A 25,686-nucleotide genomic window follows, 5' to 3' on the forward strand; every position below is an offset into this window, starting at 1 on the left:
TACTGGTTCTGACTATTTAGTGTCAGCCTATGGATAAAGATGCTGCTTGGGATACTGCAGCCCGTATCAGAGAGCCTGGGTTCCAGTCCCAGCTCTACTTCCAATTCCAGCTTCCTGCTAATGCACACCCTGGGAGGCAGAGATGATGGCACAAGGAGTTGGATTCCTGTCCTACATGTGGGAGACCCAAACTGAGTTCTGGGATCCTGGCCCAGCCTCAGCTATTGCAGACATCTAGGGGATGAACCAGTGTGTTACCCTGTCCGTCTGCCTTCCTTTCTCTTTCTCTCTCTCTCAAACAAGCAAAAGTAAATTTAAAAAAGCAAAAGGGACTTAACCACAAAAGAGAATGAAAATACTGAGTGTAAGCAGTAAAGGGAACAATGGAAAAATAGAGGAGGTAACATCCTCCTCTTTAGGTGGAAGAAGTATACCGAGTTCCTCTATTACTTTTAGTTCTTTTATCCATTAGTTGTGTACTTTAATAACTGGTCATTTCTCTATTTTAAGAACCTAATAATCAGATGCTGGAAGTTAATGAAAAGGAGTTAAATCTACATCTTTCAAAACAGAGAGTCTAAGGACATTTTCTCAAGTTGGTAAGTCAAGCAACAGAAGTATACACCATTTGTTCAGAACGTTGGAAGAACTGAAAATACAAAGGTTCAAAGTAAGTTTCCTTTGAGGAGTTGAGATTATAGGGAGATGAGATAAGGTGAGAGATCGTTACTGTTCAGCAAATTTATTTTTACTGATTGTCATGCACATATATTACCTTGATAAAGAAAAATTTTAAAAGGCAGTAAAAACCAGTGGTTTTGTTGAAGAAAGCAATCAGATTTTAAGGTAGCACTGAAGAAGCAGACTAACGTGTATCCTGTCACTCAATAAAGCAACCAAAGTGCATCAATCATTAAATCAGATTTACTTGATTTTAAATCTGATCACTCTTCTCACCTAAAATAATGAACAGAATAGCCTGGCAGCCACAGAAGCACAATCTTTCATTTTTGCCATGCTCTCGAAATACTTCTTGTTATAATACAGTCTTCTGGGAACACAGACCTACTAGTTACATAAATGAGATCTAGGTTGAGAAAGAAATTATCACTGGACCTAAATGAAGTGGGTCACCTGCACCCTGCCGTCCTCTGCTGAGACCCACAGCGGTCAGTCAGCTCTACCTGGGAGGAGAGGGAGATGGCTGCTGCTTCTCCAAAGAAAACAGATACATTTGAATTCATGGGACGCTACAGATAATGCTTTCGTGACCTGCCCCGGCCCTGGCTGCCTTGTGTCATCCAGTATTTCATCTTTGCAGACCCTCCAAGGAATGGAGACTGCAGCTAGAAATTTAAGGTCAATGCCTCCTCCGTTGTGAATTGGTTCCTGGCTTCCCAGCAGTCTTAGACAAATCCCAATTCATGGAAAGAAATGTGTATTCAGAGGTTCACAGCAATTGCCAGTGTGCTACACTTTACACATCTGGAAGTCTCAATCACATGTAGGTGAAGTTGAAGTACCAGGTTCTTCAAAACTTCCCTGGCAAAGTGTTGTTAAGACAAAAGGTTATTTTCAGGGTGGGCATCGCGGCACAGGCAGTCCAGCCACGGCCTGAGACAATGGCGTCCAGACTGCAGGACCTGGGGATCGGGTACTAGTTCTAGACCCAGCTTCTGGCTGATGTACACCCTGGGAGGCAGGAGTTGATGGTTTAAATACTCAGGTCCCTGCCACATGTGGGAGACCAGGATGGAATTCTTGGCTTCTGGCTTGAGCCTAGCCCAGCCCCAGATGTTGGGGCATTTGGGGAGTGAACTAGTGGATACATGATCTCTCCCCCTCACTCTCTTGCCCTGTTTTTCAAATAAATAAAAAATAAATTAAGTAAACTTCTTAAAAAGAGCTTATTTTGGCTCAAAATTTTTTGAAATTCATGCAGTTTTTTTTACTACCATTTTCTATGAACTTTTGGAAGATCTCCTTTGTAACTGAGTAGCAGTTTCTATTTCACCGGTATAATATGAAAATGCTCTCATTTCAAACAAGTAAATATTAAGACAAATGATACTAAAAAAAAGAATGTGCAGTAGTCACCAAAAAAAGCTGTTAACACAATTTCTTTCCAAACTGCATTTGCACAACAGAGGGCAAGGAGCTTCATTTTCTCCTTTTGCCTTTCAGAAAACTAGTAAATAATTGTATTTAAAATTCTTAAAAGTCACTAGTTGTCTGCAAAACTAAGCATTCTTAGGTTTGATGGACCGGACGTCACAGCCTCCAGCCACCACCCTCATCCGAACCTGCAGGTACTACCAGCTCCTGGGACAACCCCCAGCTTGCTGTGTTTTAAAGAGAAAAGAAATAAACAAAAATAAGCATTATTATAATTTAGTACACTAGGTTTGTTATTTTCAATTGAGTAGAAAGTGTTTCAAAGAAATTACATAAATGTGGAATGGAAGGCCTACAGCCTCTGCACTTTTAATTTCCAGCTAAGAAAGACTTGCCTTTCATTTATCATAGTGGCTGAATTGTTCACTTAACCACTGTTGGTCATTTTTCATCCTAGAAACATGCTCTCGAAAGGCAATCCATTTAGTCTCACAGTCACTCGCATTGTGATCTACAGAATCTCAAACCAGGAAATATTTGAAACAGTGTTTTGTTCTGGTTTTTGCTTTTGTTTTTAGTGTTTTGAGAGGGTAGGAATCCAAGTGTCTCTCTCCCCTTAGAGTGCAGGCAGCACTGGAGTACAGGCAGCATAAGCACAGGAATCATGTTTCCCTTTGTTTGCTACTGTATCCCCTTGGAACCCAAACTGACCTTGACACTTTGTAGGCTTCTGGTAGGTGTTTGCTGAATGAATGGATGAGTGAATGGTCATGTCAGGCTTCAGAACTCTTTTATCTATTTATTTAATATTTATTTAATTGAAAAGCAGAGTGTACTGAGGAGAGAAAGATACCTCCATCTGCTCGTTCACCCCCAAAATGGCCGCATGGCCGGAGCTGGGGCAGTCCGAAGCCAGGAGACTGGAGCTTCTTCCAGGTCTCTCACAAGGGTGGCAGGGGCCCAAGGACTTGGGCCATCTTCTGCTGCTTTCCTAGGCACACTACCAGGGAGCTGGATGGGAAGTGGAGCAGCCGGGGCTCGTCACAGGTGGCAGTTTTTCCTGCGACACTGCCTGGCTTCTCTTAAAGCCGCTTTATCCTATACATAACGAACTAGGACTTTGCTATAGATCTTTGTGCCCTGAAGATCTTTTGGTGTTACCTAAGTCAATGCTGTGCCTTTGGACAGGGAATATGCAGGTGGTAAAAGAGACCTCAAGAAGCCAAACTCAAGAGGCCATGTGTTCTGTGCTTGAACTCCTGAAACTTTGACTTCTGTCTCCTTTTCTCCAATGCCCACACAGTTGCCACATGTGAGCACTTACTGCCATATGCACATGGGGATCACTGGAATACCTATAAAATGGCTCTTGTGTCTCAGCCTCTGTTTCCCCAATGCGATGAGTGTGATCTTCTAAGAGAAGGAACTTTGTCTCTCTGCTCCCCATAGAAGACACTGGTGGCACATGCACATCCTTTTCACAGGTGGCTCCAGCCTGTCTGCTCAGCAGTAACTCTGCTGGTTCCCTTGAAATCTACTGTCAAGTCACACTCGGCTCCTTGCTTTCCCACACATGCATGCATGTGGTTCTGTCCACCTGAAGTACCCCTCCATTTGTTCCCCCAGACTGAGGCAACTTCTCTATCACATGGCACGTAGGTCTTTCACACACTTAAAGTTGTTGGTTTGTCTGCCTGCTTCTCTAAACAATGATGTCCAGGGGACAGGGACTTGAACACTCATCTTTATATATATTCACCAGCCCTGCCCAGAGCTTGTCATAGGATTGATCATGAAAAAAAAGGTGTGATACATTAAAGCATGGGTGACTTTTCAGATTTGTTTAAAAAAAAAAAAAAAAAAAAAAAGACTAACAACTAAGTAAGACGCGAGCTTCCCTGCTCCTGATATAGTCGATCTTTCTATTAAACCCTGGGTCTTTTGAAAAATGATTCTCAGGAAAAAAAAAAATCTTTTTAGACTATCATCTAAGTGATAATGACCTGAAAATAAAAACAGGGGAAGGAGACGCAATGAGTTCCAGCTCTTTCTGTAACTACACAGCAAACCACGGTTCAGAACAACCCCAGTTCTCTTAGCTAACAGGGAGGAGAACTGGTCCCCTCCCATCGGAATTCCAACCAAATCACCAGTTTCTTTGTGCTTCACTTCCCATGAGTGAAATAGGGGAAACAAACGTCTTTCTTTGTGGAATTCGGCCAATGCTGACCCTGGAAATAAGTGTTTCATAGATAATAGAGGACTCTTTGTTTTTTTGCTTTTGTTTTCCAGCAGAAGAGCTTTAAAAAAAAAATTCTCATGACAGCATCCTATCATGATAATAAGGAAGAAAATCACAAAATTTTGTTAGGAAGCCAGCACTGTGGCCTATTAGGCTAAGCCTCTGCCTGCAGCACTGGCATCCCATGTGGGCACCGGTTCGAGTCCCAGCTACTCCACTTCCAACCTAGCTCCCTGCTAATAGCCTGGGAAAGCAGTGAAGCATGGTTCAAGTGCTTGGGCCCCAGCACCCACATGAGAGACCTGGAAGAAGCTCCCGGCTCCGGATTGTCCCGGCTCCGGCCAATGCGGCCATTTGGGGAGTGAACCAGCGGATAGAAGACCTCTCTCTCTGACTTCCCTTCTGTCTGTAACTCTACCTCTGAGTAAATAAAAAGGTACTCTATGGGACACCTGCATATTATATAAGAGTGCCTGGTTTCAAGTACCAGCTCCACTTCCTATCCCAGCTTCTTGCTAATACACATCCTTCGAGGCAGCAGGTGACGGCTCAAGTACTGAGGTCCCTGTGACCCAGGTGGAGACTCGGACTGAGTCGAGGCTCCTGGCTCCAGCCTCAGCAAGCCCCACCTACTGTGGGCATTTGGGGAGTAAACCAGCAGACCAAAGATCGAGCTCTGTCTATCAGATAAAATGAAAACAAATAATAACTTTTAAACAAAGAGCACTGAGAACAACTAGCATCAATGACGATGATAATGAAATTAAAAATACTAGAAGTGGAAATTACCCATTTATTCCATGTTTATCACCTGTCAGATATTTTCTCTAGTGCTTTATGTATATTTTTGCATTTGATCCTCACAATAATCCTGCAAGACAGACATGATCATTACTTTATAAATGAAGAAGCTAAATCTCACACATGTGGAATGACTCAGCTAAGTTCAGGCAGCCAGCAGGAGGTAGGTCCAGGAATCAGTTCAGATGTGTCTGTTCTAAACCCTGTGTGCCCAAGCTCTGCTATCTTTAAAAAGAACAAAAAAGATTTTTTAAAAAGATTTATGTATTTATTTGAAAGGCAGAGTTACAGAGACGGAGAGGGAGAGAGAGAGAAAATCTTCCATCTGCTGGTTCACTCCCCAGATGGTCACAATGGCTAGAGCTGTGCCAATCCGAAGCCAGGAGCCAGGAGCTTCTTCCAGGTCTCCCACAAGGATGCAGGAGCCCAAAGACTTGGGTCATCTTCTACTGCTTTTCCAAGCCATAGCAGAGAGAGCTGGATCAGTAGTGGAGCAGCCAAGACTCAAATCGGCGCCCATATGGGATGTCAGCACTGCAGGCAGCAGCTTCACCCACTATGCCACAGCACTGGTCCCACAAAAAAATTTATTTATTTGAAAGGCAGAGTTACAGAGAAAGAGAAAGAGAGAGAGAGAGAGAGAGATTTTCCATTCACTGCTTCACTCCCCAAATGGCTAGGGCTAGGCAAGACCAAAGCCAGGAGTTTCTTCTGGGTCTTTCATGTGGGTACAGGGGCCCCAGCACTTGAGGCACCTTCTGCTGCTTTCCCAGTGCATTAGCAGGGAGCTGGATCAGAAATGGAGCAGATGGGACTTGAAACAGCCCTCTGGCTCTGCTATCATGCCCAGTTATGCCTGCCATGCAATCCTCAGAAGAGCACCTCTTAGTGATAAGGAGGGAAATGATGACCAAACAAACCAAAAAAGAGCTGACTTTTTACTTTGTCTCCATTATCCTCCTAAATTTACATCTCAAGTCTTTCAGGAAAGTGCAGCAAAAGGTGTGGCTGAGAAAACAAACTATAGTCTGTTTCTTTTTGGAAAAAGAGCATTCGTTTATTGTGGATCAAGAAAATACATGGGGACTGGAGCTGAGGCTTAGGCGAGTTATGCCAGCACTGCTTGGGTGCAGGTTTGAGTCCCGGCTGCTCCACTTCCAATCCAGCTCCCCGCTGATGGCCTGGGAAAGCAGTGGAAGACAGCTCAAGTGCCTTGGCCCCTGCACCCACAGAGACCTGAAGGAAGCTCCTTGCTCCTGGCCTCAGATCAGCCCAGCTCCAGCCATTACAGCCATTTGGGGAATGAACCAGCGGATGTTAAGAGCTCTCTCTCTGTCTCTCCCTCTGTCTGTAACTCTGCCTCTCAAATAAATAAATAAAAATCTTTAAAAAAAGAAAATATGTGAAATAAAACATGTGCATGGATGAACAGATACATATATACAAGGATATACATAAGCATACACATTTACACAAATTTCTGTTCCTTACATCTTTTTCTTTCTTTCTTTCTTTCTTTCTTTCTTTTTTTTTTTTTTTTTTTTGACAGGCAGAGTGGATAGTGAGAGAGAGAGACAGAGAGAAAGGTCTTCCTTTTTGCCGTTGGTTCACCCTCCAATGGCCGCTGCGGCCGGCATATCTCGCTGATCCGAAGCCAGGAGCCAGGTGCTTCTCCTGGTCTCCCATGCAGGTGCAGGGCCCAAGAACTTGGGCCATCCTCCACTGCCTTCCCCGGGCCATAGCAGAGAGCTGGCCTGGAAGAGGGGCAACCAGGATAGAATCCGGCACCCCAACCGGGACTAGAACCCAGTGTGCCAGCGCCGCAAGGCGGAGGATTAGCCTGTTAAGCCACGGCGCCAGCCTGTTCCTTACATTAGAAAACCATTCTAGTACACGCAGGCTCCAAATAACAGACATAACAATTCTTTCCATCTGCCTACGTAGGGAAACTAAATGCTCAAAAAACACCACTCCCCAAAAACAGGTAAGCATATAAACAGTAACAGGCATCTTGGTTTGTAGCGCCTCTCAGGAATAGTACCTGGAATCTTAGCACCTTCGCCCCACCCCACCGTCAGCTAGGTGGCTTGCAGAGAGCTGATTTCCACACTGTTTGCAAGGCAGGAGCCCAGTGTCCCTCTGAATGGTCCAGGGGTTGGCACGAGTGCTAGGTCATGGGTCCTGCCTTCTACTAGAATGAAACTCAGCTGCATGACCATCTCACACCCACCCAGGAGTCGAGGAGGTCAAACTTTACCGACAAAGCCAGAATGACAAATGACAAGTGGGAAAGAACACACGGTCTTAACCGGGATGAAAGCTTGCTTCAAGGGCTGTCTTGGAATATAAGGCAGTTCATTCTCTCCTTTAACTAATTTTAATTCAGGTTTTCTGTTTCTGACAAGAGAAACCATTACTTATTGTGTCAATACAGACCAGCTAACTGGAAGCTAATATATAACTTAATCAATTTTTAAAAGCTCAGTGAATTCAATTTTATATGAGTCATTTTTCAAAAAGTATATTAGGTGACTATACCACTCTTTCTCTGAATGTATTTTCTTTTGTATAAAATATAATCAAACAGTAAAATCAGAAGAAAAACAGAAAACAATCAATAAAAATAACTGAAAACCAGAAACAGATAAAATTATAAACAAAGGTGTGCTATCTGAATCAACTCAGTAAAGGAAGGGATTATTCAGTAAATGATGCTAGAACACTTGACTACATGCAAAAATAATGCTGCAGGATTCTACACCAAAATACACATTCTAATACAAAGTTAAACGCTGAAAAGGAAAGCGGACAAGTGTGGAAGATAATTAGAAGAAAATATAAATATTTGTGTGATCTCAAGGTAGGGAAAGAATGTCCTAAGGAAAACACAGATACAGAAAAGATGACAGATGGATGTTGAAAGAATAGTTTTTAGGAAAATTGATAAAATCCATAGCTCAAGAAATGCCATCAACAATTATTAAAAGATAATAGTAGTGTAGGAAATATATTTCCATTCATGACAGACTCAAATATATAAAAACATATTTGAACACACTAAAAGACAAAGACAGGCATTTTCAAAAGAAAAAGTATATATATTATTAATCTAATAAGCAAAAATTTATCAATTGTTACCATAAAATTTCTGGGGATAGGGCTGATTAATAAAAAAGACTCATGGGCAAAATCATAAATGAAGCTGTATATATTATATATATGCCAGTATATTTAAGGAATTTATATATATCCATAAAAACCCAACTCATGATGTAATAGATTCAAATTTCATTATGACAAATGCCCCAAATTTACATAAAAACCTAAAAAATTAATGGAATCTAAGCTACTGGCAGACAGTCAGTAATTCTTCTAATAACGTGAGTCCTCTTGACTCACTGTTTGCGAAGATTTGGATTGAGCAGAATGGCAGGGTTGACATGAAAATTAATGATCTTATCCACACCTTGATTAACATTTTATAACTTTATCAGTTCAATTCTGAACAGAAATAAGGACGATTTTCCACTGGGGGAATTTAAATGGCATCAGGAAAACTAAACAAAATGAAACAATTTCTCTTTGTTTCTGGCAGACTCAACAGCCACTTGTCAAATTATTTATTTTAAAAATATTATTTAAAGATAGACAGTATTTCTGCAGTTATCTGAAAACGACTCAAGCTTCCACAGCATCTGTCCTCCAAGAGCCTCCTGTAGCTTCCAGAAAGTTCATTCTGAACCTTTCCTCTCTGCTCGGCCTCTGTGTGCTCTCCACAGTGGGTAAGCAGGGCCCATCTGTATACACCTATATACATGTGCACAGTCTGGATTTTAGTTTTTTAAATTTGTTTGGAATGAAGATTGGTTTATTAGAAATAAATACGCAAACATAAATAAATAAATAAACCTTCAGAACACAGATCCTAGCTTGGGTTCTTAGGAACAAAGAAAAACTATACATGAATTGTATACACTTGTCAAAAAAAAGAAAGATGTCAATTAGATTTTTATTTGTTCCACTGCTGTTTCCAGGTGTTTCTCTAAGGCTAACGATATCTCAGCAATGCAATACCCTTCCAGAAATCAATGGATCAAAACAAGAGGACTATTCCTTGGGACATTCCCAATACCAGTTCTTTACACTGCTTTTCCTGAGGGTTCAAGTCCAAGTCAAATCAATCTGCCTTGTGAGAGTAAAGCCCAAGTTTATAACTGTATTTATGATGTGCTACCCTTGGCAATGCCTGCCTTTTATAGCTGTTATAGAGGCACGATTTTAACAAGGAAAGAAGAAAACCTAAAAGAATACAATATACACAGTAATAAATGGATTATTTCCTTTTCAGATAGCCTCAATTTCTTCTCCAAAATAATTATATGCCAAGATATGCACACGTGGTTTAGTAAGGAGCCTCAGGGTCTCATTTACTATCCACTGGCATCCTGCTTTTGCAGGGTACGCAGCAGCAGGATGTGCAACCCAAGTAATCGTCTTAGTAAACTGTTTGAGTATATCAGACCACTTTGCAAAACCCATTTCTGAACTCCAAACACAAATACAAATTAAATGAAAGTATAGGAAACTCTGCCAGGCTAGGTCTACTAATTTACAAAGGAAAAGAGGAGGTGGAGGTCAGACAAAAATAAGCCAGATTCACAAGCATTCAAGTGAAAAGCTACTCCCACCAGCCTAATCAAGACAACATTTTGTCTAGTAATGCAAAAATTCACCAAAGGCCACACTGTTATTCAGTGGTTGAAGAAAAAAAAAAAATCTGGTTTTCAAAGAAAGAAAAAGACCATCCATGGAATGAGAGAAAATATTTACATATCACATATCTGATTTCAGACTTACATCCAGAATACAAAAAGAACTTTTACAGCTCATCAATTAAAAAGCAGAGTAGTTTAAAAATGAGCCAAGGATTTGAATATATATTTCTCAGAAGAAGAAATACAAATGGTCAATAAGCACTTGACAGAATGCTCAGTATCACCGGTCATCAGGGTAATGCAAAAAGAACCACAGGGCCGCTACCTCACACACCTACTAGGGCAGCTGTCACATTTGTGAACATGGAAAGTGGCAAGTGTCGGTGATAATGTGGAGACGGGAATGTCCTGCTGGTGAGACTGTAAGATAGAAGGGCTCCTTTGCAAAATAGCTTGGCAGTTTCTCACAAGCTTTAAACCCAGAATTACCTTTTTTTTTTTTTTAAACACCTGCAATTCCACTGCTAGGTAGTCACCTAAGAAGAAAACCCAAGCTCCCACAAAAACATGTACATAAATGTTCACAGCAACATTATTCTTAATAGCCAAGACAAGAAAACAATCCAAATGTCTATTAACTGATGAAAGGAAGAATAAAATACAGCATATTCATACAGTGAAATATTATTTGGCAATAAAAAGGAAAGAAATTCTCTAACATGCATTAATCTTGAAAACATCAAACTAGGTTCAAGAAAGTGTTAATAAAAGATCGCATGTTATGATTCAAGTAATGTGAAACATCAGAGTAGGCAAATCCATGGAGACAGAGAGCAAATTAGTGGTTGCCAGGACTGGAGACAGGGAAGAGTGACTGTTAATGAGTATGGGGTTCTTTTCTAGGGCGATTAAAAAGTCCTGAAAAACACTAAACTGTACACTGTAAAGAGGAAATATTACGATATATGGATTATATCTCAATAAAGCTATCATTCTCTAAAGTTGAAAAGCATAACTTTACTCAGGATATGAGTCTTTTCATTATATTCGTTATTAATAATGTCATGACTATTATAAAAATCATAAATGGGAGATTTTTTCTGGGGATCTTAAGATTGGCATTAAAATTGGAAAAACATCTTTGTAAAGCATCTTATTTCTAGGAATTTTCAAAGTAAAGACATGTGCCTTAGGCTTCTAAGAAGCTTTTTCCAAAGTACATGGCTTTGTTGCAAAGGAATGAAGAAACCGAAATGTATCACAGATTTCTGCTTCTGTGTTCCATGTGTGTCTGTTCATCCTGGTACATGTCACCACTTCCGGCCTGGTGGATCTGAATCATGAACCCAGAGCGTGAGACTCGAAACCCTTTATATCACAACAGACCAAAGTCAACAAATACTGAATGTCGGCATACAAGCATCACAGGGTTAGGGGGCCTTGTGTAATTATTTCTCCCTTCTCTCAATCCATTCCAATTGGGCTCACCTATTCCAAAAATGCAAGTTTTCTGACTTCGCAGTTTTGACACAAAAAGTCAAATACAATGTTTAGAAATACCTGTTCCTTTTTTACAAACTTGTTTTAAACTACACACCAACCTGAACGACCAGCAATGCCAATTGGTTCAAATAAATACTGATGGAAAAGCATTAGGTCTATTGTCATCATATGCCTTAACCAACATCATTTTGGCTTCAAACAGCAACTAAATACCTTGATACTAATAGGAAAGCATTAAAAAAAAACTTGAAAAAATAACTTTGCTACCTAAATATGTGGCTTAAGGTCAGACAACAACCTTAAATCTAGCCACGCAACAGCAACAGCACAATCTTGCAGCTGTCCACCAGCTAGATAGATGGCCTTATTTCACACAGACTTCCTTTATCACATCACCTAGATGGAATCTATTTTAATATCTTTGAGAAAAATAAAGGACTGGATTCTAGCAAACGTGAGGCAATGGTGTGAGGAGTGCCAACGGCGCAGAATTCTCTGATGTATGCGGATGAGGGCCTTGCGGTCACCTCACGTACCATACCTGGTATGCACTGTGCTGTGGCCTCAGTGGTTATGGTTGGTGCGACTGGAGGCTGTTGCTGACTGGAGCTCACTTCTGGCTCTGTGTTGACTGATGGAGAAAGAGCTACCTCACAGGAGGACACCTGGCTGGGCAGGTGAGGCAGGAACTCTTCCGAAGCAATTTGCTCATCCTGTCCAGGCAGCTGCAGGGCAGACAGAGGGATGCTGATCTGTTTGTTAGGATGGGATGTGCTCACAGGCATCTGCATGGCCACCTGCTGGTTGGTGCCATGTGCACCAGGTGGTCCTCTGTTTGGTGAAGCCAGAGAGACCCTCGCGGTCTTCTGGACGAGTGGTCTGGAGATCACAGAGGGGGATGCAGACATCCCATGTGGGTCCAGCTCCGTGCCGATGGCAGATGCTACGTGGGGAACCAGCTTAGCAGCCCCAACACAGGAGGAACCAGCGTGAGTCTGAGGCTTGGGTTTTGCCATCTGTGTCAATGACAGAGCTGGTCCATCTACTCCGCCAGTCAGCTCTGCATTTGCCACAATGTAATAATCTTCTGGAATTTCTTGTTTGATTTTCTTGATGATGACATCATTGCTGCATTCATCCACCATCTGCGTCTGGGAGCTTGAATGGAGGGAAGACGGGACCACACCAGGTCTTTTGCGGGTAATGCTTTGGGGCCTTTGGGTTTGGGGTTCAAAGTCACTATCCTCATCCGTAACAGAAGACTCACAAACCATGTCAAAGAGGGTGTTTTCATCCTCGTACTCTTCAACGGCTTCATCCAGCTCGGAGGGCTCACTGCAGTAAGAGAAGTCACAGGAGTCTCTGGTCCGGTTACAGTCTAGCTTTGCTTTCACTGCTCTGCCTGGGTACCTTTCGACAGGGCTAGTCTGCGTCTCAGAAGGCACCCCGATTATACTGGGACTATCAGAGTTAAAACTTCTATTATCCTGGAAACAGACTCTCTCTTGGGACCCAGCTCTGCAAGTAGCTGTTAGTGGCCAGTGGTAGGCATGGCCTGCGCTACAGCCCCACATTGCTGTCAGGTTCCCATGGGAACCTTCAGAAAGCAGGTGTTTCAGGTTTGGAATGAGGCTGCAAATGGTCCCATGGCTGTGGGCCCAGCTGACCAATTTGGACAGATTCTCAGATGAGGTATGAAGACAATCCTCCATGTTATAGGATCAGCAGCGTCTTTCCTAAAGAGAGATAATCAGAATAAGAAGCCATTACTACCCAAGATATTTGTGTATCTCAGTTACTCTCTTTTCTTCCTACTGTGATCATTTGGCATAAAAAAAGAAATGTTCTTCAAAACTGATTCTAGGGCGGGCATTCACCTGGGGTGCTCTCATTCCATATTGGAGCTCCTGGGATTGAGCCCTAGCTCCATGCCCAATTTCAGCTTCCTGCTGGTGCACACCCTGGCAGCCAGCAGGTGATGGCTTAAGTAGCTGGGTCCCTGTCACCTATGTTGGAGACCCAGACAGAGTTCCCAGCTCCCAGGCGTTTGGGGAATAAACAGCAGATAGCAATTACCATTTGCTCTCGCTTGCTCACTCTCTCTCTCTCTCTGCCTTTCAAATAAAGTAAATAAAAAAAATTTAACTGTATTAGTTAATAACACTACACATGGGCAGGGAATGGAAAAGAAATAGAACAAAAAGTAAAAACAGTTGATGACTTATGGTTGTGAGGTGTAGAGAAAATTTTTGTTGGTTTCCTTCATTTTTATAACAATGCCTGCAGATAAGAAAAAAAGAAGCAGGCCGGCGCCGCGGCTCACTAGGCTAATCCTTGCGGCGCCGGCACACCGGGTTCTAGTCCCGGTCGGGGCACCGATCCTGTCCCGGTTGCCCCTCTTCCAGGCCAGCTCTCTGCTGTGGCCAGGGAGTGCAGTGGAGGATGGCCCAAAGTCCTTGGGCCCTGCACCCCATGGGAGACCAGGAGAAGCACCTGGCTCCTGCCATCGGATCAGCGCGGTGCGCCGGCCGCAGCGCGCCTACCGCGGCGGCCACTGGAGGGTGAACCAACGGCAAAAGGAAGACCTTTCTCTCTGTCTCTCTCTCTCACTGTCCACTCTGCCTGTCAAAAAAAAAAAAAAAAAAAAAAAAAAGAAAAGAAAAGAAAAGAAAAAAAGAAGCAAAGAAAAAAAAAGAAATAAGCAATAAAACATACGTATGCTTTTTCAGGGTGTATTTTACTTCCAAAGTCACAGAGAGGTTCAGTCAGTCCCTTAGCAATAACATGTATGTGCTGTACCACTTGCACTACCCAAGAGGATACACTTCCAGTGTCAGTCACCCTTCGTCATCAGAAACTCCACAGGCAGACGCAGAGACAGCAGAGGAGGCTTGGGTGCATTCTAGCATGGATGTCAGAGAAGGGAAGTGGATCTGCTCAGCATCAGAAAAGGCAACTGGAAACCTATGGACAGAGTGAGGAACTAAACTGGGGAAGTGGGGGGAAAAGGAGAGAAAAGAGAACAGACTGGGAGGAGACCTGTGGGAGGGACCGGCTGTAGACCAGGAAGCCGGACAGGCCAGCATCAGTGCTGTAACCACTTTTAGGAGCAGGCGTCCCTTCTCCTGTCTATCTGAAATTCCCGAAATACTTTCCTTCATGTCACAACTCGAGGTGAAAGTACATCTAGTATATCCCACTATCTGAGGGGCCCTGAACTTAAGGATAACCAACTACCAGAATAAGCTCTTATTTGGCAGGAGTCCAAAAGAATCACTTGGGCAATGGGTTTTGGCCTGGTGGTTAAGCTGCCAGTCAGGATGCCCGAGTCCAACACCACAGCACTGGGTTCAATGCCTGGCTCAGGCTCCTGGTTCCAGCTTCCCGCCCATGCACATTGCAGGAGGCAGTGGTGGTGGCTTGAGTGACTGGTTCCTGCCACCCATGCGGAAGACCTGGATTGAGTTCTCACTCCTGTCTTTGGTTCACCCCATCCCACCCCAATACAGCCACTGTGGGCACCTGGGGAACAAACCAGCACTCTCTGTTTCACAAATACATAAACACACACACACACACACACACAATCACTTGCTATGAGTCCGTGGCTGGGTGAGAATGAAGAGAACCCAATGCGTAGGAAACGGGAAAGGGGCCACACGGCATTGGTGAGTGAGAGTTAAGGTTAACAAGCTGTGCCAGGAGGAAATGCTGAGGGGGAATGAGGCCAGGAGGCACAAGGATCTTCATGTGTGGTTCAGTCTGCCCTGCTCACCTGCAAAGCAGGTGCCTCCCTGGAGGTGGGCTCTGCACTAAGGCACCAAGGTAACTGCAAAGCCAGGTGGCTGTGCCAAAGTGCACATCTGAGCCTCATTTCCTGCCCTGCCTCCATGGCTCCCCACTCATTAGTGGGGTTAGAAAAGTTCAAATCATTAAACAAATTACTGAGGTCTTTGTGATGTGGCCACAGCCACCTCTCAGCCTCACCCTCCGCCTCCACAGCCTCTTCCCACACTTCGTCTGCACCCCCCACTCCCGCTGAGTCTCAAACACCTCGTTCTTTGGCTTGAGGTGCAGCCTTTCTCTTTCCTCACTTGGAAAGCCCTGACAAGATGGAACCTGGGACCACCTCCTAGCGAAGTCTTTCCAGACCCCCTTTCTGCCTTAGAGGTTCATTTAGGTTCCCTTCACCCCCATCATCTCTTAAGCAATCTGCCTGTGCTGCTCTATTATCAGTGACTTCCCAGTCTTGTCTCCCAGACTTGACCTGAGGGTGGGCATTATGACTTAATTGTTCATCCATCAATGAAAACCTATATATGGGGGCTACACAAATTAATAAGATACTGTCTTGCTCTTAAGGTATTCTAATCTATCACTCACCACATAGTTGGAGCCAAATAAATATAGAATGAATGAATGAATAATAATAAAAAAAACAGAACCAGCACCATCAACATTAACAAAGTAAACATGACATCCTCAAATAAGAAACATGGAGGGCCATCATTGTGGTGTAGCAGGTAAAGCTGCCACGTGCAACTCCAGCATCCCTTATGGGCACCGGTTTGCATCCTGGCTGCTCCACTTCTGATCCAGCTCCCTACTAATGGCACGGGAAACTAGCAGAGGATGGTCCAAGTGCTTGGGTCCCTGTACCCACACAGGAGACCTAAATGAAGCTCTTGTCTCCTGGCTTCTGCCTGGCCCAACCCCAGCTGTTGTGGCCATCTGCGGAGTGAACCAGCAGATGGAAGATCTCTGTCTCTGTCTCTTCCTTTTTCTCTGTGGCTCTGACTTCCAAATAAATAAATAAATCTTTAAAAACAAAGGAAGAAACATGAAACTTCCTGCATTCATTTTTATTGTAATCACCTGAGGAATCAGAGTGCTGGTCTCCAACACAGCTGCCATGTACACAGAGTTCAAGCACAGCACAGCAGGTGGAGAGAACAGTCACTGGTGTGGGAGCTGGGAATTTGTAACTCTGGGCCTGAAACTGCTCTCTGTGGCCTCAGACAAGTCAGTCACTACCCTTGAGCCTAACACGACAGGACATGTTAACACGATCTTACACTTCCTCACACTCTAGACACTGGGGCCTGACTTTATTTATGGCCCTCTCACACAACTTTGGCTGAAGCCGAAATGCAGATCAAAGAGAAGGCTGTGTGTGTGTGTGTGGAGCTTCTCATCACAGCTGTTCGGTTAGGGTGCACAGACCTGTCACCCTGCGTCCACTCTCTCTCATCTCTTATAGCAAGTCCTAATCTGCTGGCTGGCAATGTGCTCAGCTACAGGAGATTGACAGGGACACAGCTGTGTAAATGGAAGTCACTGGGTGGGCTTTAGGAAAGACCTTTATTTGAAACAAAGACTGGGGGCCAGCGCTGTGTCACAGTGGGTAAAGCCGCCACCTGCAGTGCCGGCATCCCATATGGGTGCTGGTTCAAGTCCCGGCTGCTCCACTTCCAACCCAGCTCTCTGCTATGGCCTGGGAAAGCAGTGGAAGATGGCCCAAACCTCGGGCCCCTGCACCCACGTGGGAGACCCCGAAGAAGCTCCTGGCTCCTGATAGGCACAGCTCTGGCCATTGTGGCCATTTGGGGAGTGAACCAGAGGATAGAAGACCTCTCTCTCTCTCTCTCTCTCTCTCTCTCTGCCTCTCCTCTCTGTGTAATTCTTTCAAATAAATAAATAAATCTTAAAAAACAAACCAAAGACTGCTCTCATTCTTGTCTTTGTGTCCTTTCACTTTCTTCCTCAATAAAGATATGATGACTGGGGCCGCAGAGGCTTTTGGGGGGCATGCCACCACAAGCTAAGGACTGGAAAGAGAGGCCCAAGCTGGCCACTCTTCAGACCCCTTGTTGTTCGTAAGTGAAAGACAAACTCCCGGGTTTGTTTAAGCCCCTTTGTTGGAGGCTGTTGGCACACACAGCTGAACACAACTACTAACTGAGACACACACAATGACATGCTCACCCTGGTTTCTGGCACGGCAGAGTAGAAGACCTCATTTTCTCTACACCAGCCCCAGTGCAGTCGTTACTGAGACTGAACTCCACTACCAAATTCTTGAGGGTCTTTAATTTCACATCGAAATGTCTGTTTTACCTGTTTTCATTTTGCCCATAACAGAAAGCAGAACTAACATGGAATATTAGGAACCATCGAAATGCTCGTCTTGGCTCCCAGCCCGGCCAGGTGATTTTAGCCCCCTTTGTATCTGCACTCGTATGATCACCTCCAGTGACGTTACGTCACCTCCAATTTGTTGGGAAAGCTGTTCAGGCTGTATTCTGTTTAGTAAATATAAATTTAAAGCTTCTTTTTTGCATTAATTATTTTCTATCGAAAGGCACCCTGACTTGACAACGTTTAAAATGGCATAACGTGGCCGGCGCCACGGCTCACTAGGCTAATCCTCCGCCTGCGGCGCCGGCACACCGGGTTCTAGGTCGGGGCGCCAGATTCTGTCCCGGTTGCCCCTCTTCCAGGCCAGCTCTCTGCTGTGGACCGGGAGTGCAGTGGAGGATGGCCCAAGTGCTTGGGCCCTGCACCCCATGGGAGACCTGGATCCTGCCTTCAGATCAGCGCGGTGCGCCGGCCGCAGCAGCCATTGGAGGGTGAACCAATGGCAAAGGAAGACCTTTCTCTCTGTCTCTCTCTCTCACTGTCCACTCTGCCTGTGAAAAAAAAAAAGAAAATGGCATAACATGATCGCAGGGTAAGAGACTGCATTAGGCATCACAGGTAATGAGAAAAGCAGTTGAAATAAATGATGTTAACAGAAGGTGACATACGTATGGCATCATATTTAAACAAAGAAGTCGCAACAGTTCAAACATGTAAAAATGTGGCAGAATCAAAGCACAACCTGGTAAGTGCAGGTAGAATTCAAGACACCCTGCTGTCCAGGTGAAAATACCATATGATACTAAAATAGTATCCTTGCTGAAGGCCCCTCAGTCAGTAAAGAATGCTATAATCAAAATACATAAACGGCAAGGTGGATAAAAGTATAAATTTTATTAAGGCTTATCTACTTAATTGTAAAATATTCACAAACCTTCCAGAATCAACAGGTACTAATTAGTAAGTCACTTTTATTACATCTTGAAATTCACAGGCAATTTTATGAAGAGGCTCTTAAACTTTTTTAAGTACCATAAAAAGAAAATATTTTCCAGTACTACTGTTAATATATTTCAACCTGGCAACTAAAGTTCATAACAATTTTGAGAACTTAATTAGTTGACATATATGGCAATTAAATGGGTTGTCTTCAAGCTGACAAAGCATAGTTTCAATATGCTTCAGTATTTTTAAGCTTAATAGAAAATGGAATCAACAATAGGATAACCAAGGTATTCTTGAAGTTAAGAAACATTTCTGGCATCTACTCATTCCCTTCAGCAGCCTAATGATAAGCTCTATGCTGAAAATAATGCTTTTTCTACAGTTTCAAGAATTGAAAAATAACTTCAGATGGTATTCTCCCACACTGATATGGGAAATTAGATATTCAGCATTACAGGGTTATCAAGCGTCACTTGATTATAAACTAAAATTCAAAGAGTCTCGCAGACACTAAGTTCAGTATGAGATTTCATTATCCAAAAAGCAAAGTCCTGAAGTTACTAGCAACACACTGTATGCTAACTTAGGCCAGCAGACATGCTAAATCTTAGTATTCATATCATTAAAATCAAAATCAGAAGAACATCACATCCAGAATCAGACTTTCCACCACTGATCATTAGTTTTCAACAGGACAACATAATAGTAATTTCTACAGTTAATATTTACTGGACAGTTATTTGCCAGGCACTGTTCTAGGGATTGACATAGCAATAATTCTAACTATATCAACAATCCTAGTTTTTTAAAAAAGATTATTTATTTATTTGAGAGGTAGAGTTACAGACAGAGGGAGAGACTGAGAGAGAGGTCTTCCATCTGCTGGTTCACTCCCCAGATGGCCACAATGGCCAGAGCTGGACACATCGGAAGCCAGGAGCCAGGGTTTTTTTCCGGGTCTCCCACTGGGTGCAGGGGCCCAAACACTTGAGCCATCTTCTACTGTTTTCCCAGGCCATAGCAGAGAGCTGGATCAGAAGAGGAGCAGCCAGGCCACGAACCGGTGCCCATATGGGATGCTGGTGCCGCAGACAGAGGCCCAGGCTACTGTGCCACTGCGCCGGCTCCAAGCCTCTTGTTTTACGGTTTTAACTTAAGTTGCAGTGGTAAGCTTCTTTGAGCTCACAGCTATATCAGAACTATAAGCATGGGTTTTGTTTATGCATCCTTAAGTAGCAATAACAAAATAATAATAGAAATTATTTAAGTCAACATTTAGACAGGAAATTATTTTTTCTTTCAGAGAAAAACTGCTTTACAGGAAAAAAACTGGGTATTAAAGGTATTAATAGGTATTAAAGGATTATGTCACTTTTGCAAAACTCAACAAAGCCAGCTGGCAGCCAAATTGTCATTCACTCTACCTCAGCTAAAACTAGCCAAACATCTCTTGTAGTCTCATAGATTCTGAACTTTTTCAAAAGGCTTGTTACAATTCTTATAAATGTTAAAATTTTATTTTACTTGAAAGAGAGACAGAGCAGTGGAGATATCTCCCATCCACTGGTTCACTCCCTAAGTACCTGCAACAGTCTGGCCTGGGACAGGCTGCAGTCAGGAGCCTGGAACTTAATCTGGGTCTCCCACATGGGTGGCAGGGACCCAAATACTTGGCATTACCTGCCACCTCCCAGGGTTTGCATTACCAGGAAGCTGGAGTTGGTAGTGGAGATGGGCCTCGAACCCAGCATGCTAATATGGGATTGAGGTGTCCCAAGGGTGCCCTGAAAGCATTTTCAAAAACAAAAAAAAAGAAGCCAGCATTGTGGCACAGGTTAAGTCATTGCTTGCTACACCAACTGAGTGCCAATTAGAAATCAAGAGTGGGAGTTTCTGGCTCCTAGCTTCACTTGATCCAACCCTGGCTGTTGTGACCATTTGAGTGAACCAGTGACTGGAATCAATACCAACCTCGCTCATTCGCTCTCGCTCTCGCTCTCTCTCTCTCTCTCTCCCCCTCTTTCCCTCTCTCCCCCCATCCCCTCCCCACCTTTCTTACTCTGCCTTTCAAATAAATAAATGTCTTTTTTCTTAAAAGAGAGAGAGAGAGAGAGAGAGAGAGAGAGAGAGAGAGAAGGAGGTGCCAGCCCTGTGGCATAGCAGGTAAAGTTGCCACCTGCAGTGCCAGTATCCCATATGAGCACCAGTTTGAGTCCTGGCTGCATCACTTCCGATCCAGCTCTCCGCTATGGCTTGGGAAGGCAGTAGAAGATTGCCCAAGTCCTTGGGCCCTGCACCCATGTGGGAACCCGGAAGAAGCTCCTGGCTCCTAGCTTCAGATCAGCTCAGCTCTGGCCATTGCAGCCATTTGGGGAGTGAACCAGCAGATGGAAGACACTGCCCCTCCCCCCCACCCCGACCTCTGCCTTTCTGTAACTCTGCCTTTCAAATAGATAGATAGATACATAGATACATAGGTAGCTAATAAAGCAAGAGGAGAGAGCACTAACCAACTTGTCTGAGGAGGCCAGCACTGCCCTCATACCAAACCTAATAAAGCCATTACAATAAAGAAAATTATAGAACAATATTCTTACTGAACACTGATGTAAAAATCCTTTACAAAACATTAGTAGACTGAATCTAACAGCATATAAACTAGGTACTGCATTGTAGCCAAGTAGGACTTGATTATACAAGGCTGGTATGCAAGGTTGGCTGAACACTCAACAATCAATGTAACTCAACCATATTACCAAACCACTGGAGGAAAAATCACACAATTATTTTAACATGCAGAAGCACTTGACAAAATTCACTCTCTACTTATGATAAAAACTCAGCAAACTGATAAGAGTAGGGAACTTCCTCAAACTGATAAAGGGCATCTATGAAAAATTATAGCTAATATAATATTTAATATAAAAACTGAATTGTTTCCTAATATTAAAGCAAGAATACATATTTCTATCACTTATATTCAATATATAAGTTCTAGCATACTGAAAGAATACTGGAGATCCTAGTCAATAAAATACTATGGGGGAGTGTGGAGAAACTGGAAGCGATAAAATTGTCTTTGTAAATAACATGGCTGTTCATGCAGAAAATTCCATAAAACTCACAAAGCACCAGCTAGAATTCATAATATGAAATTAACATTTAAAAATCAATTACTGGAGCCGGCGCTGTGGCATAGCGGGTTAAGTTGCCGCAGGCAGTGCCGGCATCCCGTATGGGTGCTGGTTCAAGTCCTGGCTGCTCGACTTCTGATCCACAGCTCTCTGCTGTGGCCTGGGAAAGCAGTGGAAGATGGCCCAAACCTTGGGCCCCTGCACCCGCATGGGAGACCCAGAAAAAGCCCCTGGCTCCCGGCTTTGGATCGGCGCAGCTCCAACCGCTGTGGCCAATTGGGGAGTGAACCAGTGGATGGAAGATCTCTCTCTGCCTCTCCTTCTCTCTGTGTGTAACTCTGACTTTCAAATAAATAAATAAATCTTTTTTTAAAAAATCAATTATTTCTGGGGCCAGCGCTGTGGTATAGAAGATTGAGCATCCACCTGCAGTGCCGGCATCCCTCAAGGGTATGGTTCAAGTCCTGGCTGCCCCACTTCCAATCCAGTCCCCTGCTGATGGCCTGGGAAAGCAGTAGAAGATGGTCCAAGTGTTAAGGCCCCTGCACCAACGTGGGAGACCCAGAGGAAGCTTTTGGCTCCTGGCTTTGGATCAGTCCAGCTCTGGCCGTTGCAGCCATTTGAATAGTGAACCAGCGGATGGAAGACCTCTGTCTCTCCCTCTCTGTCTGTAACTCTTCCTCTCAAGTACATAAATACATCTTTAAAAAAAAAAAAATTTCAATTACTTCTAGATACTAGCCAGAAATATTAGGAAATCAAAATTTTAAACATTTTTAAAAAGATATTTTTTTAAGTCAGAGTTACAGAGAGAGAAGGCAAGAAAGAGACAGAGATCTTCCATCCGCTGGTATTGCCCAAAACATGGCACAACAGCTAGGACTGAGCCAGGCCAAAGCCAGGAGTTAGGAGCTTCATCTGGGTCACCCATGTGGGTACAGGGGCCTATCTTCCGCTGCTTTTCCAGGCACATTAGCAGGGAGCTGGATAGGAAGTGGAACGGCTGGGACTTGAACTAGCACCCAAATGGGCTGCAGGCCCTGGAGACAAATGGCTTAACTCACTGTGCCACATTGCTGGCCCCAACAGTTAACAGTAACACTACCTATCACAGGTGACAAAATAGAAAAACTACACAGGAAGAATCTAACAAAAGATGAAGACTTCTACACTAAAATCTACAAAACAACTCTAGAGAAATTAAACATGACTTTAAAAAACAAAGATATCTGGGGAGTGAACTAGCAGATGGACAATTCTCTCTCTCTCTCTGTAATTCAGACTTTCAAATAAATAAGTAAATTAAAAAAAATAGAAATATGTACCATATTAGTGAATTGGAAGATTCAACATTGTTAGGCTGGCAATGTCTTCCAAATTGATCTATAAGCTCAGTGCCATTACCAATCATGAAAGTCTGGCAAAGTCACACAAAGACTTTGGTCTTTAAGTGTAGAAAGCAAGAGAGTGACTTCAGAGTTGTCACTCTGTTACCAGAAGAGATCAAGACTAGAGTGGAGGCCGGCACCATGGCTTAACAGGCTAATCCTCTGCCTTGCGGCGCCGGCACACCGGGTTCTAGTCCCGGTTGGGGCGCCGGATTCCATCCCGGTTGCCCCTCTTGCAGGCCAGCTCTCTGCTGTGGCCAGGGAGTGCAGTGGAGGATGGCCCAAGTGCTTGGGCCCTGCACCCCATGGGAGACCAGGATTAGCACCTGGCTCCTGCCATTGGATCAGCACGGTGTGCCGGCCGCAGCGCGCCTACCGCGGTGGCCATTGGAGGGTGAACCAACGGCAAAAGGAAGACCTTTCTCTCTGTCTCTCTCTCACTGTCCACTCTGCCTGTCAAAAATAAAAAAAAAAAATTAAAAAAAAAAAAGACTAGAGTGGAGAATCTAGTTAGGATGTTTGATGCAGTGATTCAGGTAAGACCTTAGAGTCCTTACCTTGAATAGTGGCAGATGAATAGAAAGAAGATAGGTTTGAACACTAAGTAAGAAACAGACAGTGAAAGATTGACGTGGGAAATGGGGAGCTGGAAGAAGTTGCTGGTGCTTCTCTGCATCTTTTGGGTAAACTGAGCCAGTTTAACTCCTTACTTTGAAACACACATTTATATCATACAAACTAGTTATGCCTTTGGCAAGAAAACATGTTGACTTTTAAAATGATTTTTAGCAAGAGTTCTACTCTTGTGGAAAACAAACACCTTAGTTTTAGTCAATAATTTAATACAGACATTCAATGAAAAATTCTTCAAAAATTTCAAGGCATCTAAAAATACTCATATTCCCCCCAAATTCTTAATAACTTTCCCTATTACTCACATTTTTAATTTCAACAGTTTACAATAAGTGTGGATTTTTATTATATATTACAGAAAAGGACTATAATTTAATTATAATGCCATTCTACTCATTCAAATTGTTCCACATGTGCTAATTACAAATTATTTATCAAATTTTAGTTTCCCCACCAATGGGCATGATTTGACACAGTGATTCATGCTTTACAGTTCACTCCAAGAAGTCAAGTAAATAGAAAACCAGAAATCTGTCTCAAAGTAAGTGATGTTAACACACTTTTAACTGCCTTTGAATTGTATAACCCCATTTTAATGGAGTTTACCAAGAATTAAGGGAGAAATATCCATGTCTTACAACAAAGAACCTGTGAAAATACAGCTCTACCTTGGCACAGAAACTAAAAGCAGGCTGATTCCAGACTTCAGAGCTCAATATGAAAATCCAGGTGCCACCCCATGCTCCACAGGAACTACTCCGGCCATGGTCACTAATCTTCCACATAAAGAAATCCAGCTGACACCCTCCAGTCATCCTCTCTCAGGGGCTCTGGGGGCCACTCTCTGATCTATTTGAAAACCCCTCTTCCCTTGGCTTTCATGAATGCCTCTACCACCTGCTATTCTGTTCATTTTGCTAGGACCCAGCACCCTCTATTTTGATCTTTAGAACTACAGTTTGGGGTAGGCTTTTCATGTAGTGTTTAAGATACTGGTTGAGACACTTCCATTTCACATTGGAATGTCTGGTCTCACGTTCTTGCTCTGCTCCCAATTCCAGCTTTCTACTAATGCACACTCTGGGAGGCAGCAGATGCTGGCTCAAGTGGTTGGGTCCTGCCATCCACGTGGGAGACCCAGATTGAGTTCTTGAGATCCATATTGAATTCTTGGCTCCTGGCTTCAGCCTGGCCCAGCCCAAACTGTTGTAGGCATTTGGGAAGCCAACTAGTGAATGGGAGATCTAATAGCACTCTCCATGCCCCCTCCACTCTCTACCTTTCAAATAAATTTAAAATTTTTTTAAACTACAGTTATTGGTGTGTTTTCATCCCATATTACAGTTTCGCTAGACAATGCTCTACTGAAATGGTTATGGTTATTAAATATATACCCTGACAATACCCAATTTACAACTCAATAAATGGCATTACCAGCTCCTCAAGCTGCTGAAACTCAGGTTCCACAAATCACCCTTGATTCCAGTGTGTTCTGCACAGAGGAACCTGCAGGGAAGGCTGGGTCAGTTCCAAGAACTCATTCTAGTCACTGGCTTTCACAATCACTAAGTTTTACAAAGCTTCTGGTTTATATCAATGCTACACTTATGAAAGCTGTAGAAAAAGATGTATACAGAGATGTATTTTCTTTATGCACAATGAATTTACATTAACATCTTAAATGTGGTGATAAGTTAGTATTATGTAACACTCTGTATCCAAAGTGCTATATCATATATAAATTAACTCCTATATCTTCCCTGGCTCTCAGGAAGTAAGGACAGGCCTTTCTTATTAGTGTGAAATATTTACTCGTTTTGAAGCTACTATGTAGATCATTTCAATTGCCAGCTGCTCCATCCTTACTAAAAGTGGCATAGCTGTTCCAGAAGAGATGGTAAGTCAATGACAGTATGGAGCTTGTTAGTTACCTATTTTTATTCATAAGATAAAATATTCTAGAAACTCCAAAATAGGTCTAACAGATATCAAGACGACTTAAATTTCTGAACACAGACGTTAGAACTAGAGCTCCCCCAATTTGAGGCCATAGCATAATTTTTTAAAAAAGA

General features: G+C 43.2%; 1 protein-coding gene across 3 annotated transcripts in view; it reads right to left on the reverse strand.

The window, feature by feature from the left end:
• The window catches only part of KIAA1958 (KIAA1958 ortholog), a 170,623-nt gene that overhangs the window by 73,849 nt on the left and 71,088 nt on the right, over positions 1–25,686 (reverse strand). For all 3 annotated transcript variants that reach the window (XR_009867598.1, XM_062207741.1, XM_062207742.1), the window contains exon 2: positions 11,918–13,112. Coding sequence is in view for 2 of the 3 variants with exons in the window: in XM_062207741.1 (XP_062063725.1) it covers positions 11,918–13,088 (1,171 nt within the window). In the remaining variant the exon portion in view is untranslated. The remainder of the gene's footprint in view (positions 1–11,917; positions 13,113–25,686) is intronic.

This window comes from Lepus europaeus, chromosome 12 (genome assembly GCF_033115175.1).
Source record: "Lepus europaeus isolate LE1 chromosome 12, mLepTim1.pri, whole genome shotgun sequence".
NCBI lineage: Eukaryota > Metazoa > Chordata > Mammalia > Lagomorpha > Leporidae > Lepus > Lepus europaeus.